The 19,046-nt window shown below is 32.3% G+C and overlaps 1 protein-coding gene across 1 annotated transcript in view; it reads left to right on the top strand.

The window, feature by feature from the left end:
- KIF5B (kinesin family member 5B) overlaps positions 1-19,046 on the top strand; it is a 42,046-nt gene that overhangs the window by 12,723 nt on the left and 10,277 nt on the right. Inside the window, exons 3-16 of the mRNA XM_081296893.1 lie at positions 1,716-1,789; positions 2,708-2,812; positions 3,322-3,370; positions 3,919-3,974; positions 4,067-4,154; positions 4,339-4,463; positions 6,184-6,288; positions 6,424-6,569; positions 7,397-7,545; positions 9,180-9,373; positions 10,001-10,069; positions 11,546-11,752; positions 14,143-14,286; positions 18,786-18,974. Coding sequence (XP_081153019.1) covers positions 1,716-1,789; positions 2,708-2,812; positions 3,322-3,370; positions 3,919-3,974; positions 4,067-4,154; positions 4,339-4,463; positions 6,184-6,288; positions 6,424-6,569; positions 7,397-7,545; positions 9,180-9,373; positions 10,001-10,069; positions 11,546-11,752; positions 14,143-14,286; positions 18,786-18,974 — 1,700 coding nt within the window. The remainder of the gene's footprint in view (positions 1-1,715; positions 1,790-2,707; positions 2,813-3,321; positions 3,371-3,918; positions 3,975-4,066; positions 4,155-4,338; positions 4,464-6,183; positions 6,289-6,423; positions 6,570-7,396; positions 7,546-9,179; positions 9,374-10,000; positions 10,070-11,545; positions 11,753-14,142; positions 14,287-18,785; positions 18,975-19,046) is intronic.

The raw sequence follows: 19,046 nt of genomic DNA, 5'->3' as shown, positions 1-19,046 counted from the left end.
AATATTTGAAAAATTATGTCTGTGCTAAATATATACAGATTTATATATTTCCTGAACAATAAAATATAATATCTATTTATATAGCATTTCCATTGGATTAAGTATTATGAGTAATCTATCTAAGTATTATGAGTAATACCTATCATGGTAATAGCAAGATCATCTCATGAAAGTACCTTTTAAAGTTCTAACAAAATTTTATGCTTAAGTTTTATGTAATCGATTAAAACATCTCAAGCAGGGAATGTGGCATAGACCTATTGAGAATAGTTTTATATAAAGGAGGTGAATTGGAATGGGTCTAAAAGGTTTATTTCCTAAATAATTTTTTCTGAAGAATTACTGGCAAAGGTGTCGCAATCCCATCTATCATAAATGTACTTTGTGAGATGATTTTGTGCCCCGTCTTAAAAATAAAACCAATTTTGAAGGAAAGTTTCAAATGTTTGGAGTCTCTTAAAATTTTTAAATCTGGGCTGGGGATGTGGCTCAAGCGGTAGCGCGCTCGCCTGGCATGCGTGCAGCCTGGGTTCGATCCTCAGCACCACATACAAACAAAGATGTTGTGCCCACTGATAATTAAAAAATAAATATTAAAATTCTCTCTCTCTACCTCTGTCTATCTCTCTCTCTCTAAAAAAAAAAATTAAATCTTCTGGGGAATTGAGTACTGATGCTTTCTTTTTCTCATTAGCTTCTGTAGTAAATCTTTTGTCTAGTTACATGTGTCTGATGTTGGGAGTTTGTTTCCTTTTCCTTTTAGAAATAGTAAAAACAAGGATTCACTTGCTTACTGCTTTTAGTTTTTCCTGTCACCATCTGCTGTTTGTAACAGAGGCTTTTTATTTTGCCTTCCTTGAAAATATGACAATTATATAGTACCTTTCTTATCATCAAAACCAAAATAACAAAATCATTGAAACTGAAAATCTAAAGGTTGCCTTGTTTGTAACCTTTTTTTTTTTTTTTTAAATCTCCTTCAGCCTCATAGTGGAAGATACTTAATATGTTAATGGTAGATCTTGGAGTTAAAAAAGATATTTTTGTAATTTCATAAGAATATTCTGATAATTGTTTTTGAGATAGGGCTGAGTGTGTTATGTTTTATAGGTGGGGTAAGGAGAAAAGTATGGGTTTGTGAGGTTTAACCACCACTTAATTATAATTAATCCTGTTTCTAAAAACTAATTCATGTCTGTATATAAATTGGTAGAGGATTTTTTTCTTTTAGGTCACAATACTTTGGAATACAAATGTAATGACATTTGAAATACATTGATTTGAGATGATTGGTTATAAGTAATCTAATTTAAATTTTGTTTCTTAATTGATCATAGAAAGTAATTTAGGTCTGAGGGTAGGAAATTGCTTAGATGGATCATCACTAAGAAAAATTATTATGAAATATATTATTTATTTTCTTTTGATGTCTTTATAAATCCTTTCTGTACTAAACTTTGATGGACCTTGATGGACTCTTTCACATTAGTGTAAAGAAAATCTGAATCTTATCATTCTTCCTACAAATATTGTATTATTGCAGAGTTGAATATACATGGGTTAAGAACAGAGTTGTGTTAATGAATTTGTTTAGAATGATTTATATGTCACTAAGGTTAGGTGTGACTTTTCCTATAACATTCTTAAGTAATTTATTATGAATCTTACTGAAGGAACACATTCCCTGACATATAAAATCTCTCATTTTCTCATAGATGTACTTGAAGGATATAATGGAACAATATTTGCATATGGACAAACATCCTCTGGGAAGACACACACAATGGAGGTAATACTTTATAATCTGTACTTGAATATGGTTTGCAGTACAGACAAGTCATTCATTATTTGTGAGATTATTTTACTATGCTTAAATCTTTATTCTTTGTTGCTTTTTCTCATATAAATAATATACAGGGAACATCATTATTGGAATTAAATTAGTTCCTGAGTTTGAATAATAAGGCATCACCTATGCTTGAAGTATTATGTACCTTTATCTTATCAATTAGCATATGTGATAACATTTTAGAGTATAACAGGGATTTTCTGTCACCCCCTTATTACATGGGAAAATTTGGATTCTTATGTGTTGTTTATTCTATTTAGAGACATTAATTTTTTCTCCATTCCTTGACCCCTCCCTCCAAAATACCTGCAACATTTCTCAGATAAGAAAGTTGTCACAATTATCAGTGCTGCTGTTAATAATAGATGTAGTGTGTTCTAGCTTTGCTTCTATAAAACAGCCTGTGATTCTCTACCACTGGTTCAGGTCATCTGCTTTTATCATTTATCTGAGGATAGTAAGCAAAGTAGTTGACTGCTTATTTTGGTATAATTTCTAATACTCATTCTCATAAAGTAATAGAGAATAAAGACATTCCTAACGTTTGCATGAATTTGATTTGAAGTAGAAGGAACAATGCAGACTTATGGAAAGAAACTAAAACCTTTTCAAATATATGCATTTTACAAGCATTGGTCATCTAGATGTAGTGATAAGGAGCGAGGATCAGTTGATAAACTATGAGATTGATGTATGATATTATGTATAATTGTTGAATAGGATTAGGAGTATTTGTAGAGCTATACATTAAAAAATAGCTATTACAAATTTTTATCCTATTGAATATAAATTATAGATTGAAAGTTTTCATTTTTAATTTATATTAATTTAAGAAGTCTAATTTTGTTTTCCATATAGGGTAAACTTCATGATCCAGAAGGTATGGGTATTATTCCAAGAATAGTACAAGATATTTTTAATTATATTTACTCCATGGATGAGAATTTGGAATTTCATATTAAGGTAAATCCTTGTGGGAAAATTGTGTTTAGGCCTATACCAGAATAATTTTTTCCCAAAAGAATAGTAAAATTATTTTTTCAGCCATATATATTTGAAAGGTAGTAACCTTAATTCTTATTCATATGCCACTAGATTACTTTAAATAAGTCAATTAAGTCTATAATTTTTTTTATCATTTATCTGAGGATAGTAAGCAAAGTAGTTAGCCACCTTCTTTTTTTTCTCTAGCCACCTTCTGTATAAAGTAAAAAAGCTTGTTTTCTGTTCTGTCTAGTCTGATTTATTTTAGATGAAGATATTAATAGAAATTGCTTTTAATTTTAAGTATTTAAGCAACTTAATTAATCTATGTCTTTCTATTAGAATGTGAAGTGTCACTAATTAATCTATAACTCTGTCCCCCTAGTGTAGACTATAACTGCCAGTCAGACCTCATTAAATATTTAATGGGTAAGTGAATAAGCTAATTTCTAATTTTAATGGCTTGATCTTTTTTCTTTGCCCTTTAGGTTTCATATTTTGAAATATATTTGGATAAGATAAGGGACCTACTAGATGGTAAGTTAAAATTTTGCTTTTTGTTCATTTTTAAGTGGTACCTGTTACTTTTAGTAGAATGAGACCATTTCTTAATAAGTTATATATGAAATTGACTTAAATGATAGGAAATGGGCATTTAAAGTTTTGCTTTTGAGGTTCTAGGGAATATCTTTTGACATACAGAATAATTGATTTAAAGAATATACTAGTGAGTACTTTTTAAACAATACTTAGAATTGGGAGTTACAGAACCCGAGTTCTGATGAGCTATCAGTTAGATACATTGTCCATATATAAACTATTGAATCACTTAAGCTTAATGTTCTTATTTATAAAATGTGAGTAATAGAGGTTTGAATGGACCTAAAATTGTATATTGCTGGATTGGTTTCTATTGAATTTCCAATTGTATATAAAATATTGCTTTAGGAGCAGTATTTTCATATTTTTAAAAGTTTACTTTACTTTTTTAGGCTGTTCAAGGAAGCCTGTTATTTATAGGAGTTATTTCATAGCTAGTGTTAGAGTTTAGAGTAATATTGATATTATTTATTTTTAATTTTCAGTTTCAAAGACCAACCTTTCAGTTCATGAAGACAAAAACAGAGTTCCCTATGTAAAGGTACTTATTAAAATAATAGAGAATGTTTAGAATAGCCTCATAACAAATTGTTTGAAGATATTGACCTACTTTTAAAAACAATTATTTCACAGGGGTGCACAGAGCGTTTTGTATGTAGTCCAGATGAAGTTATGGATACCATAGATGAAGGAAAATCCAACAGACATGTAGCAGTTACAAGTAAGTAAAAAATTTGTTAATACTACGTAGGAAATAAGTCAAATTTTATATCCTTAAGGATATGAGAATGACTGGATTTATTTCTAGTTGATTAATTGCAAGGCTTTTCTTATATAAACTAATGCTTTAGGAAAATTAATTAGTGAAGGAAAGCCGTGTTTATTATTGTTTATTTTCTTTTCAGATATGAATGAACATAGTTCTAGGAGTCACAGTATATTTCTTATTAATGTAAAACAAGAAAACACTCAAACAGAGCAAAAGCTGAGTGGAAAACTTTATCTCGTTGATTTAGCCGGTAGTGAAAAGGTAAAGTCTTAATTTATATACTCTTGTAGATATTTAAGCATTTTTCTAAATTTTAAATTGGGATTTATGTAGTATTTCATTGTTATAATTTGAAAATCTATAATATTGTATTTGGTAATCTGAAAATTTAACTGCCAATGCTTTATGATTATGTAAGTTGAATTATCTGTTTCCAATTTGTCTGGCCGTATTTGGTTCAACCAGTAAGTACTACCTTGACTTAAAATCTATATTTTGATTGCTTAAAGAACCAATAAAAAACAAATTATTTGATGAGCAAAAAGAAGTCTAGCAGAATAGAGAAAGGGGCAGGTGATGACAGGAGGGAAAGGGGGTTCCTGAACTGAAATTGATTTTCATGTATGTATGAGTTTATCGGGTGAACCTAACTATGTATACTATGTATAGCCATAAAGCTCTTAAAAAAAAAAAAAGTTGTTCAGCATATGTCATTATGCATTTTATTAGATATCTCTCTCTTAATTTTGCTATTTATTTTCTCTGTATTGACCATTAAAACTAGTCCCTTAGTCCTTTCTGGTTTCATCCTACAGTTGTTCCTCAGTGTCTGTGGGGGATTTTTTTCAGAAACCCCCCAAGTCTCTATACCCAAATCCTCAGCTGCTCAAGTCCCTTATATTAAATGGCTTAGTGTTTGCATATAACCTATACTTAACACAATGTAAATGCTGTATAAATAGTTTTTTTTTAAAAGAGAGATATGTGTGTCAGAGAGAGAGAGAGAATTTTTTTTTTTAATATTTATTTTTTAGTTATCGGCGGACACAACATCTTTGTTTGTATGTGGTGCTGAGGATCGAACCCAGGCCGCACGCATGCCAGGCGAGCGCGCTACCGCTTGAGCCACATCCCCAGCCCAAGTTATTTTATTTTGTTTAGAGAATAGTGACAAGGGGGAAAACTTCTATATGTGTTCAGTGCAAATGAATTTTTTTTTCCTGAGTTTTTTCCATGGCTGAATGTATGGATACAAAGGGTCCATTCTGCTTATTTATTTTCTTTCCTTTTGAATGTTTGTCATTATTATAATTCTGTTTAATCTAGTTCTAGTTTATGTTAAAATTTGAATGTTTGGATGTTTTAGTACGGACCTCTGTCGCCATTATTATTATATTGTTCTGGTAATATCATTTCTTCGGATTAGAATAATGTATTTATTCCCTTCTACTCAAGTCTTGTATGCATATTTCAAAGACTACCTCTCATTGTGCAAGAAACCATTTATTTAGTAACATTGCTAACTTACTGTTCTAACTTATCTTTAACATGGTATTTAGACATTTTACATTTTTTAAAAGAAGCAGGTTTTCTTATATGTTTAAACTGCTTTTTAAATTATAGCATCAATATTAGGCTTAGTAAAGTTTAGATTTCTTTTTCAGTGTAGCAAAGGGACTAGCAAATTATTTAAATACAAATTTGCATGTCAATTGGTTATCTTCAGAAACACAAACCAAAAATAAAATTTGATGTCTCTTTAATCATATTTTTATGCAACTAGTTGTTTGATAAAGTCTTTAAAAGTAGAACTCAAAAAATAGGAGTACCTTAAATGTTTGACAAATAGCATCATGAATCTTTCATTTTTTTCTCTTTTCTTCTGGTTACTGATGACCTATATGAGTTTTTTTTTTGAAATTCAAAGAAAATCATCTTCAACTTTTAATTTTTTTTTCATTATTTGGGATCTTACGTATAGGTTAGTAAAACTGGAGCTGAAGGTGCTGTGCTGGATGAAGCTAAGAACATTAACAAATCACTTTCTGCACTTGGAAATGTCATTTCTGCTTTGGCTGAGGGTAGTGTGAGTATACATATTTTTAATTATCTTGTTATTTTATGGGGAATTATTTAACTGATTAATTATTTAGAGTAGTATATAACGTACTTATTATAGAAACCCTTCAATCTTCTGTGTTTTCTTTGTTTTTGACTATAGACATATGTTCCATATCGAGACAGTAAAATGACAAGAATTCTTCAAGATTCATTAGGTGGCAACTGTAGAACCACTATTGTTATTTGCTGCTCTCCATCATCATATAATGAGTCTGAGACAAAATCTACACTTCTATTTGGTCAAAGGTTTGTTGTTAAGAAATCTAGGGCCTAGGGCTGGGGTTGTGGCTCAGTGGTAGAGCACTTGCCTTGAATGTGCGAAGCACTGGATTCTATTCTCCGCACTGCATAAATATAAAAAAGTAAAGATCTATCAACTAAAAAAATAAATAAATATAGGCCTTTTATTATATTTATTCCTGTCAAATATCTAATATTCAAATTAGTGCATATTATTGATGTGCTAGACTCTACTTTTTAATTTAACTAGACAATACTAGTTAGGTCTACATTTTATTTATGCTGCTTAAGTTTGAGTTGAATTTCATGATATTTAAAGTCAAACATTAACTTTAGCCAAATTTATGTGAGCAACTTTATATTCACCATTAATGCAAGTGAGCATATGAAGCATATAATAAAGCCCAACAAATATAATCCTTCATTAAGCTTCTTTACATGCCTGACAGATTCAAATAATCTATAAGAATGTTAGTCTAGGAAAATCAATGGCAGTGACCTTATCTTTGACCTTTTAGTGATAATTTACTTTTTAAATTTAACTGTGCAAATCACTTGAGAATATATATGTACTTGTTTTTTTTTTTTTTTAACTTAATGGATGGTTGATTTTTATTTTTTTAAACTTTTCATAGATTTTTGGGTCTGGCTCAAATTTAGCTGTTTTGTGAATAGAATGAGCACTCTATCTAATAGCTTTTAGTATTTAGACTGAGAGAACTCCATGTTAACAGGACAGTCTGGAGTGTTACTTAACCATTTAAACATATTACATAAAGATATGAGAAATAATTTCAGTCACATCCTTTTCCCCTCCAATTAACATTTTTTAGGGCCAAAACAATTAAGAATACAGTTTGTGTCAATGTAGAGTTAACTGCAGAACAATGGAAAAAGAAGTATGAAAAAGAAAAAGAAAAAAATAAGACCCTGAGGAACACCATTCAGTGGCTTGAAAATGAACTCAACCGATGGCGTAATGGTAATAACTTCAGAATTTGTCTGTTTACATTTTTTTTTTTGAATAGAGATTTAGGCCTATTTTATAAACTTGAGATTTTGACATAAAATATAAATAAAAATTACAAAGCATATTCATTTTAAGTTTTGAAACACTTGGGAGTCTTCAAATAAAAAGGAAAATAAATCTTTTACATTAAATTTTGGTTTTACCTGACGTAGTAATTATATAGGCATGGGTGCTAATTAGAAAGTCACAACATAGCAGGGTGCCTAGATAAGGGTGGAGGCAATACAATGACAAGATTTGGTGACTGAATTTCAAAGAATAGAGGAGGATCAAAGATAATTCCAGATATTAGAATCTCAGAGACTGGACAGAAAAGAAAGTTGCTAATAGCTGTTAAAACTGAGTAAGAGAGGGACAGAGCAAGATGGTGACATAGGATGCTAGCAGTCATCCTCTGCAGAACCATGAATCTTGAATAACTGTCCAACAAGAAAATACCATGAGAGTTAAGAAACCAGGTGAAATCACAATACCTGTTTATAGCATAAAACTAGGAAAAGATTTAATGAAGAAGATAGAAAGCACAATTTTATCTTACCTGTGTCATCTCTTTCTCAGTCCCACATATCATAGTGTTTAGGAAAAAGAGAAGGAAATGAGCACAGAATTTTTCAGTGGACCCCAGGACACTAAAACCCAGCAGTAGGCAGGCTCCCATTGCCCTATCCAAGGAGTAATTTACAGACTGAGCCTTCAGGTCATCTCAGTGTCTGGTGGAAAAGCCCAGACTCTGGACAGTTCTCAGCAACATGGCTGCTATTGCAACTCCAGTCTTACAGCCTATCCTAACACTAAACCACCCTAATGGCCCCAGACTATACAATTACTTCATAACAGCTTACCCGGAATTTCTGGGTGGGCTGGCGGTAGAAGGGCTTTCCCAGATGAGCCCAATCTAAAATGACTGGAATAAATAGCTATTTCAAATGTGCCTCAAAGCACAGCCATAAGGGTCAAGAACATTCAGGGAAAGGTGGCATCACCAAAGGGATAAAATAAGTGCTGGTGACTAACCCTAAAGAAATGCAGATATGCTGGGTATAGTGGTGCATGTTTGTAATCCTGGCAATTTGAGAATCTGAAGCAGGAGGGTTGCAAATTTGAGTCCAGCCTGGGCAACTTAGTGAGAAGGCTGAAGTTCAGTGATAGAATGCCCCTGGGTTCAGTCCCTAGTACCAAAAGAGGGAAGGCAGAAAAGGAGGGAAGTAAGAAGGGAGGAAAGGGAGATATTAGCTACTGGACAAAGAGTTGGAATTAACTGTTGTAAGCTGTGGAAATTTCAGGAAAATACAGAGAGAGTCCAATGAAAACAGTAAGTGACCAGAGTGAAAAATTTTAGCAGATATTGAAATAATTTTTAAAAATCAGCCAGAAATCCTAGAGCTAAAAAATACAACAAATAATGGGAAAAAAAAAAAAAACAATGAGGAACACCAACAGCAGAATTGATCAAAGCAAAAGAATATGTAAACTTAAAGACATGTTATTTGAAAATATACAGTCAAAAAGGAAAGTAAAAATGAATAAAATTGAAATTAGTTTTAGATAGGTAGATTTTGATTAACCATTTTATTGTCTCATTTTAGGGGAAACAGTGCCTGTTGATGAACAGTTTGACAAAGAGAAAGCTAACTTGGAAGCTTTTGCAGTGGATAAGGATATAAATATTACCAATGATAAACCAGCAGCCACAATTGGAGTTACTGGAACTTTTACTGATGGTGAAAGAAGAAAGTGTGAAGAAGAAATTGCTAAATTGTATAAACAACTTGATGACAAGGTAGGCATTGTTCATTTTAGATCTTTTTTGTTGCAGAATATTACTAACAGGTATTTTTATTCTATTTTTTTCAAATTTCAGTATTAAGGTCTTTATGATATTTATACACATTCATTGATTTCTTTTAACCTTAAACAATTGGTTAACCAGGTGTGATGGTGCATGCCTGTAATCCCAGTGACTCAGAATACTGGGGCAGGAGGATTGCCTCAGCAGTTGCATGAGACACCGTCTCAAAATAAAAATAAAGAGCTAGGAGGTATAGCTCAGAGGTAGAGAGCCCTCTGAGTTCATTCCCCAATCATCCCTTCCCCCGACATACACACAGTTTTTTTAATGTATTTTAAACAGATGGTATATGTAAAGTGGGCTACATGACCATTTTCAATAAAAACTTTAAAAAAACTTTTATTTTTTTTTAGACATTGAAGTACTTAGTGAATGACTTTTATACCAATGATTGAAAGAAATTCTTTTTCTTTCAAATTTTTTTTAAGATGTAAGCTATGTTGAATTTATAGAGATGGTTTTGAAATATTTTGAGGAAAATTCATTTTTTAAATTTATATTGGAAAACAGAACCAAGTTGTGAGCTACTTTTTTAACTGGGTACTTTTAAAATTCTAGGATGAAGAAATTAACCAACAGAGCCAACTTGTAGAAAAACTGAAGACACAAATGTTAGATCAGGAAGAGGTGAGTTAAATACCTTTTATGATGCTTCCAGAAAAGCTTTACAGTTGGTCTTTATCCTTTTAATATAAAAGGTGAAGGAATTACAGAGATGTGATACATAAAAGATCGTATTTTGAAGTTTGAATTTCCTCTAACCTGGAGGGGAGAAGAGATCTTTTAAAAATATTCATTCTTTAGCAAACATCTATTGGATTGTTTTAATTATCCTCCACTTTATGTTAGAAATACATTGCTGTTTATCTTTTTATTCTCCCTCAATAAAAAGTACATGAGGAAACAAATGTATAAACACAATTTTTTATATTCACTCATTCATTTAAACACAAGGTACAGGTCTAAAGTGTTAATTTTGAATATGACTCTTTTTGTGGGGAATTGAAAATGTCATGTGTTGTGGTCAGTTCATTTTTATGCTTATTTCCACTATAGTATTGTTTCTCAAAGTGATATTTGACATAGATAATTTTTTTGTCTTATGCATTATATAGGACATTTAGCACCCCTCATCCCTATTTCTAAATGCTATTAACTCCCATTATTGACACCCTCACAAAGCTGGGCATGTAGGTCAGTAGTATAGTACTTTCCTGGGAAGTATAAAGTCCTAGGTTCAATCCCCAGCATTGTAAACAACTCTGAACCACTCATACACATTTCCTGATGTCCCTACTGAAAAGCTTCTTACCTGCATGGTTGTAGTATTTTCCTGACTAGTCTCTTCTTGTCCTTCCAGTTAAATTTTTATATGCTGATGCCATAGTTCTCTGAGGCATGGCACAGATGCTACTCCTTGTTTCACCCAAAATGAGTCTAAACTTTTTTTTTTTTTAAGAGAGAGAGAGAGAGAGAACTTTTTAATATTTATTTTTTAGTTTTCGGTGGGCACAACATCTTTTATTTTTATGTGGTGCTGAGGATCGAACCCAGCGCCCCACGCATGCCAGGCAAGCGCATTACTGCTTGAGCCACATGCCCAGCCCTAAACTTTTAAGTAATTCTTCTGAGTATATGACTTCTTGTGTCTGTGTATACTGTTCTTGAGTCTAGAATTCCTTTGTCTGCTATCAATTCTGATTTGCACAAGACTTAAATCTCCCTATCCTTAGCCGACTTTTTTATGAATTCCTTCGAGAAATATCCCCCTTTCTTATACTATCAAGCACGTTATTTGTCCCTTTCCTCTTTTATGGCTCTTATATTCCATCTTGTATTGCACTTATTTATGTGATGGTCTTCTCTTTTACTGGATTCTTCAGAGCCAATGTCTTTATTTTAATATCTGCTTTCCATTTTGCCACAGTGTCTAGAAAAGTGCCTAGACATAGTAGGCATTCAGTAAGTCTGTTAAATTGATGAATGTTGATATGCCTAGCACCCACATTTAATTTCCCTTGTGCTTAGCAATGATGAATCAAATAGATTTTTTTAAACCTATATAATTTCAGTACAAATAGATATTTTACTTTTTGTATATAGCTTTTGGCATCTACCAGAAGGGATCAAGACAATATGCAAGCAGAGCTGAATCGCCTTCAAGCAGAAAATGATGCCTCTAAGGAAGAAGTAAAAGAAGTTTTACAGGCCTTAGAGGAACTTGCTGTCAATTATGATCAGAAGTCTCAGGAAGTTGAAGACAAAACTAAGGAATATGAACTACTAAGCGATGAATTGAATCAGAAATCGGTAGGATTTATTTATTATTTTCTTTCTTAAAACATTAGTACAATATTCATTTTTAAATTACTAAAGTATCTTATTTCTATATTAGCCTATGATTGAAAGCATCAATTTTCAAGGCTCTCAACTTTAATTCCATCTGTTTGTGAAGCCTTAGAGGTATAGGTAGGGAAGGAGGATTATTCTTTGGATTCATAAAGGTCTATTAATATGTAACTTAAATTCTATTTTTGAAGATGTTGGCTGTTCTTAAATGATATTCCAAATGCTAAAGGGGGAAAGAAACCTATTTTTTTAGTTAAGCTACTAAATGATTTTTCAAACAGCAAATACAGACATGCACATAAAATAAAATGCTATTTAAGTGAATTCTTTGTAGTAGTCATGAGAATATATAGATGCACATACCTTACCTTTTGTTCACTATTATATACTCACCACCTATGCCTTCCCAGCACAATGTATTAGAATCTTTCATATGGTTCTCCAATAGATGGAGATGTTTATTTGTTGCAATAGGAGAGAATTGCCAACCTCTAATACTAATGCCAGGAATAGTAAGTAGCTTTAATTGTTTTAGTTTCACCATTAATGAGCTGTCTTCTTATGTTTTGTTTTTGTTAATGCTAGCTTTTTGTTAAGAAATCAGCACCTAGAGTTGTAGTCAGGATCAATATCCACCACTTATTTCCCTGTTTATGAACTCTACAAAATAGCACTTTTAAAAGGTTTCTTGTTCCTGATGAATTCATTTTCTCTTCTTAATCTCCAAAGTAATTGTTGACTTGAAGTTATATTTAGTACCACAGAGATTGAAGACATCATTATAAATTTTTTCCTGAGTTGATTTAATATTAAGAAACTTAATTGTTATCTGGTAGAAAAACAGAAGTTTCTTAGAAGTCTGTAAGTTGGTCCTTGTCTACTGGTTTTAGTCTTCCAAACAGTGGTAATTATGTCTCAATTGTGGAGCTAAAGTCAACATTACATTGATAATTAGTTAGAAATCACTAGTGTTTAGCATCATTTTATATGTTTAACCAATATTAATAATAATTTGATAGAGAAAATGTCAGGCAATTTAAACATATGATAGAAGCATACTATGTTATGACACTTTCAAGAAAACTGGTATCATATTGTAGATGAAAGTGGGTGAACATACACTGTACTGATGCTCAGAAACTCCAGGAAATAACCAACCATTAGAAGAAATAAACAACTGAGATGATGGCATCATTACTAAAATATATTGACTAAAAATCATTAGGTCGCATTAGAAATGCATCATCTGATCTGTGATAAAAGAGCTTTAAAGTGAGCCAAAATGGGTTATAATTTTCAATATTTGGTGATTTTTGTACCTGGTAAAATAGCTATTAATTTAAACTTACAGTCATTAAAGTCAAGTAATACAATTACTTCATCACTAACACCTATTAAATTGCATCATGTATCAAAAGTAGTAATATGGGGGATAAGGATGTAGTGCAGTGGTAGAGTACTTGCCTACCATGCAAAAAACCCTGGGTTTAAGTATATTCTTTTAAGTGATAAGTATATAGAGAGTGGATGAGGAGAGCACATTAACCATATAGAAAACTGTTAGTTTGATTATAAGGTTAGTTTGTTATTTGTAAATAACGATGTTATTTCCAAAGATTAATTTTGATGTGTCTCATTTCTAGGCAGAAAACATTCAGTCTCAAAAATCTAGTGAATTTAAGAGTAGGTACTTTATCTCAGTGAAATATTATACAGCTGCTTTATGACATAGTTTATAAGTTAAAGTACATATTAAGCTTGAGATGGGAGCTGGCCCAGTATTCAGTAGATAGTTCAGGAACATGATACATGGTTTAGTGCTACAGTCTGGCTGGGCACAAAATCACGAGCCAGTCACAGCCTTGTAGATTCAAACAGCAACTCTTTATTCCGGAACTCTCACCGGCACTCTACGCTTGTTCTGGGGAAAAATCCACTACCTTCACCTGGCTCTGCATTCCAAAAACCCTCTCAATCCCAGGAGAACTCCAGGAGCTGGTGCCTGGAGGCAGCAGGATACAGCCCTATTCCCAGCAGGATACACCTTAAACCTGGAACCGCCCTAAACCCGATCCGCCCTGGTCCTTGAGCAGGGTCACCTTTCTCAAACATTCATGCAATGTCACTGCAAATGACCTGGGTCCAAGGCAAGCCCATTTCCACAATGGAGAGTCCTCCCTCTAAGCAACATGGGGTAGGCTGACAAGGAAATTGCCATGCGTCATTCCTACTTGGCTATGGCTCTCAGCAGTTTAGTAAGAGCTAGGTGAAAAACTTGAAATACCTGTGAATATTTGAATTTTATATTCATTTAATAGTTTAACTATACTTTTTATTTTTGGTCCGGTTAGGCAACTTTAGCAAGTATAGATGCTGAGCTTCAGAAACTTAAGGAAATGACCAACCACCAGAAGAAACGAGCAGCTGAGATGATGGCATCTTTACTGAAAGACCTTGCAGAAATAGGAATTGCCGTGGGAAATAATGATGTAAAGGTAAATATAGTAACAAGTATAATCTATATGTAACTCAGACTTTCGTTTACTACTTAATTTTTACATACTTTCCATACCCATACTTATTCTTAAGACAGCCATGTGTGGTGGATGGTATATGGGGAAAAAAAAGAGAATGAGGTTATCCAAATAAAATCTTCAGTAAGAGGCACTTATCAAACCTCACGTTTGGCTTTTTTTCCTACTGTGAAAGGATTTCACACTTAGAAATCAATCTTAATAAATTGCCATATGTGAAAGTCTTTGGAACAGATTAGCTCAGGAAAGAAACTATGGTGCTTTAAGTAAAAAAATTTTAAAAAATTTTAGTATGAAATATTTTAAATATACAATAGTACAGAGAATAATAATGAACTTTAGAGTTATCTTTTTCTTAATTTGAATATTCTAATTATACATAGTAGTTGGATTCATTTTGACAAAATCATACATGGAGAGAATTTGATTTCAATCCCTATCCCCCCCTTCTAGAGTTAACAGTTTTTAAAAATCTGCCACGCTTTATGCCCTTTTTTTGCCCCTTCAAATAATCTTTTGTTGTTGATGTTTTGTTTTCAGTACTAGGGATTGAATCCAATGATGCTTTACCTCCAGCCCTTTTATTTTTTAAAATAGTCTTGCTAATTTGCCCAGGCTGGCATTGAACTTGGCTTCTCCTGCCTCAGTCTCTCAACTTACTGGATTACCCATGTGTGAGCTACTGCATCTGGCTCCTATCTTTTTTAAGTGCTAAAATATGCCATTAATATGAAAAATTGTATGTTGTAGTAGTTATTCCTTGGACCTTACTTTTTTGATTAAAACAATTATATGCCTGTAATTCTAGAGGCTTGGGAGGTTGAGGCAGGAGGATCATGAGTTCATAGCCAGCCTCAGAAATTTAGCAAGGTGCTAAGCAACTCAGTGAGGCCCTGTTTCTAAATAAAATACATCAAAAGGGGGAGCTGGGGATGTGGTTCTGGTTAAGTGCCCCTGAGTTCAGTCCCCATGTTTTAGTTAGCTTTTTCACTACTGTGACTGAAATGCCAGACCAGAATAACTGTAGAGGAGGAAAGGTTTATTTAGGGGTTCACAGTTTCAGATGTCTCAATCCATAGACAACAGGCTCTATGGCTGAGGGTGAGGCAGGACATCATGGCAGAAGAGTGTAGCCTAGGAGAACACCTCACATGGTGATCAGGAAACAGACTCCACTTTCCAGATACACCCCCAGTGAACCACTTCCTCCAGTCAGATCCCACCTTCCTCCAGTCCCCACTCAGTTAATACCATCAGGGATTAAATCTCTGATTAGGTTAAGGCTATGACCCAGTCATTTTTCCTGCAAACCTTGCATTGTCTCACATGTGAGCTTTAGGGGGACACCACATCCAAACTGTAACACCCCAGTATTTCCCCCCCCACCCCCACACGCAAAAAAAAAAAGAATAATTATAATAACATGGAAAATGAGCTTGTACTTGGGTTTATAGTGAGCGCCTACAAAAAGTCAAGTTTAACAAGAGTTAGAAATGAAGATAAAGGTTTTTTTATATGGAACACACATTCTTTCCATTTGTTTATTGTTTAAAGTCGATTTTTGTTGATGAAGGCAAGGATTCTTGTGACCTTTCGAATATCTGGTCATTTCTTCATTGACTTACCTTTGAAACAAAGGAAAGGTATTATTAAATTATGGGTGACTTACTTTACACTCTCTTTACCATCAGTCTGAACATTCTGCCTTATCCAGTTTATGGTGAAATTATATGAGATATAGAGATATGTAGGAACCTCTGGGAATGGAAAAGATTGACTTCTTTTCATTAAACACTAGAATGGGGTTGTTCAAAATTTGCTTTATATATTAAAGTACTTCTTTTAAGAAAAAAAAGCCTTTCCATTTTGTGTTCAAGTAATCATAATCTAAGTGAAAAAATGATAAAGTTAGAGAAATAAATAGAAGTAGCTTATGTTTAGTGGCAGAGCCAGAGATAGAGTATAGGTTCCCTGATTACTTGACTGCTTTATTCACTATGCCATTATAGTGTTTTGAATGTTAGTCAGTCTTGCAAATAGGTACTTGGATAAAAATTTTTTAAAATGAGGATCCTCAGTAATTGTACCATTTACACATTTATATTTTCCTGTTAGTTTTCCATATAACAATTCAATCTTTGTTTTACATTTGTATGAATAAAAATTGTATATGATAGCTCCATCATTACATCATGTATCAAATAGAATACTTTCACTACCCCCATGCTTTTTTTAACCTATTCACCCCTACCCCCGAGACTTACGTTTTTACAAGATCTGTGTTTCTCATTTCCAAAATGTTATATAGTTGAAATCACACTGTAAGCTTTTCAAACTACCTTTCATTTGTGATTCTTTCATGTCTTTTCATTGTGCAATAGTTTATTTCTTTTATTACTGAATAATATTACAATTTATGAATAACTTATCTATTCACCTACTCAGTGGCTTCTACTTTTTGAATTATGAGTAAAGCTGCCATAAGTATTCATGTGCAGGGTTTCTCTGGACAAGGTTCTCAATTCAATTGGGTAAAAATATCCAGCAGTGTGATTTTGAGTGTGACTGCTGGATTATATGTTTGAAAACTCCCATACTGTCTTCTAAAATAACTATAGCATTTTACCTTCCTCCCCGCAATTAATTGAGTTCTTGTTTCAGATCCTCACCATCATTTAATATTATTTGTGGTTTTTTTTTTTTTTTTTTTTTTTTTGGATATTAGCTATTTTCTTAATGTATAAGGTTAGGTCATTGTTATTTTAATTTGTAGTTGGGTTATTTGGGTTTTTGTTGAATTTTCAGAATTCTTTGTACATTTTGATTATGAGTCTTTTATCAAATAGTATTTTACAATACTTCTCTAGTCTGTGTCTTATCTTATTTCTCGTAACAATGTCTTTTATAGAGCAGAAATTTTTAATTTTAATGAATTCCAAATTAACCTTTTTTTTCTTTCATTGATTGCATTTTTTGTATTATATTTAAATATTTACCCCCAAACCCAAGGTCACCTATATTTTCTCTTTTTTATTGTCTAAAAATTTTTTAGTTTTGTATTTACATTCAGGTCTGTGATCCATTCAGAATTAAGTTTTTTAATTTAAAGATATAATATCTGCATTAGGTTCATTATTTTGTGTGTGGATGTGTGGTTATGGCACCATTTGTTTAAAAGACTATCTTTTGTTAGAGATCTTATTTACTATATTTGTGTGGGTCTATTCCTGTGTTCTCTCTGCTATTCCATTGACACAATTATCTTTTCTTTTGTCAATACTTTTGTCTTTTCCTCTTCATGGTTTTGCTTTCCAAAATTTCAGTTACTTGCAGTAAACCATAGTGTGAAAATATTAAGTAAAAATTTTCATAACTAAACCATAAGTTTTTAGTAACTTTTTATAGTATATAATTATAATTGTTATTTTACTGTTGTTGTCAGTCTCTTACTATGCACACTATATAAATTAAACTTTATCATAGGTATATATTTATAGGAAAAAACTTGGCACATACAAAGTTAAGTAATATCTGATTTCAGGCATGTGTGGAACATCTTAAAATATATTTCCCTAGGAAAGAGAGACTACTGTACTATCTTGATTATTGAAGCTTTACAGTAAATCTTTAGTGTCAGTCTTTGTTCTTCTTTAGCATTCTGTTCATTATTCAGGATCTTTGATTCTACTTACAGATTTCAAAGTCAGTTTGTCAATATTCACAAAATAGCTTTCTGTGATTTTGATGGGAATATATTCTTTCATCAGTGTTTGGTGTTTCTATATGTAGATCTTCTACATATTATGTTAGACTTACACTTAAATATTGTTTTTTCTATTCCTTTGGTGCTAATGAAAATGACATTGTATTTTTTAATTTCAAATTCTAGTTATTCATTGTTGATATATGGAAAACGGTTTACTTATACATCAACCTTGTATCCTGCAACCTTGCTATAATGGCTTATTAGTTCCAGGAGTTTTTCTTGACATTCATATCATCAACAACCACAAAACCCAAAAAACAAAAAAAAACAAAAAATTTTTTTCTTCTTTTCCAAATTCCACTAATAATTTTGTAATAAAATCTGTAAAAGTTACAGAAGTAACCATGGTTCCTCCTATTAAGCTTAAAAGTCTTCTTTTCCCTCCCTAAGCACCCTTATTAAGTTTTAAACTTAAGTTGCACATTAATGATTTTACAGAAGAGGTTCTGTGAAGAAGAAATACAGAAGTTGAAAGAGGCATAATGCATCAGTATGTTCATGTTTATATTCTTTTTTAATGTTTTGTAGGCATAGATTAATATTATTTCAGGGTTCAAAGTAGGAAAGGAAAAAGTAAGTTCTTGCCCTTTATTAAAAGAGTAATTATAAAAAATTGCAGACTTTCAAGTCTAATAGGAAAACATAAACTTGAATGTTTTGGGCTTTAAGTTTTTATTTCATTTTTATCTCACAGCAACCTGAGGGAACTGGCATGATAGATGAAGAGTTCACTGTTGCAAGACTATACATTAGCAAAATGAAGTCAGAAGTAAAAACAATGGTGAAACGCTGCAAACAATTAGAAAGCACACAAACTGAGAGCAACAAAAAAATGGAAGAAAATGAAAAGGAGTTAGCAGCATGCCAGCTTCGTATCTCTCAGGTATGTGTGTTACAGAACAAAATTTCTTTATTTTTTAAACAGATATAAATTGTGCTTCTGTAACTAATCAAA

This window comes from Spermophilus citellus (genome assembly GCF_964194105.1).
Source record: "Spermophilus citellus genome assembly, chromosome: 6".
NCBI lineage: Eukaryota > Metazoa > Chordata > Mammalia > Rodentia > Sciuridae > Spermophilus > Spermophilus citellus.
The sequence above is the reverse complement of the archived record's forward strand: the minus strand, read 5'-3'. Positions and strand labels throughout refer to the sequence as shown.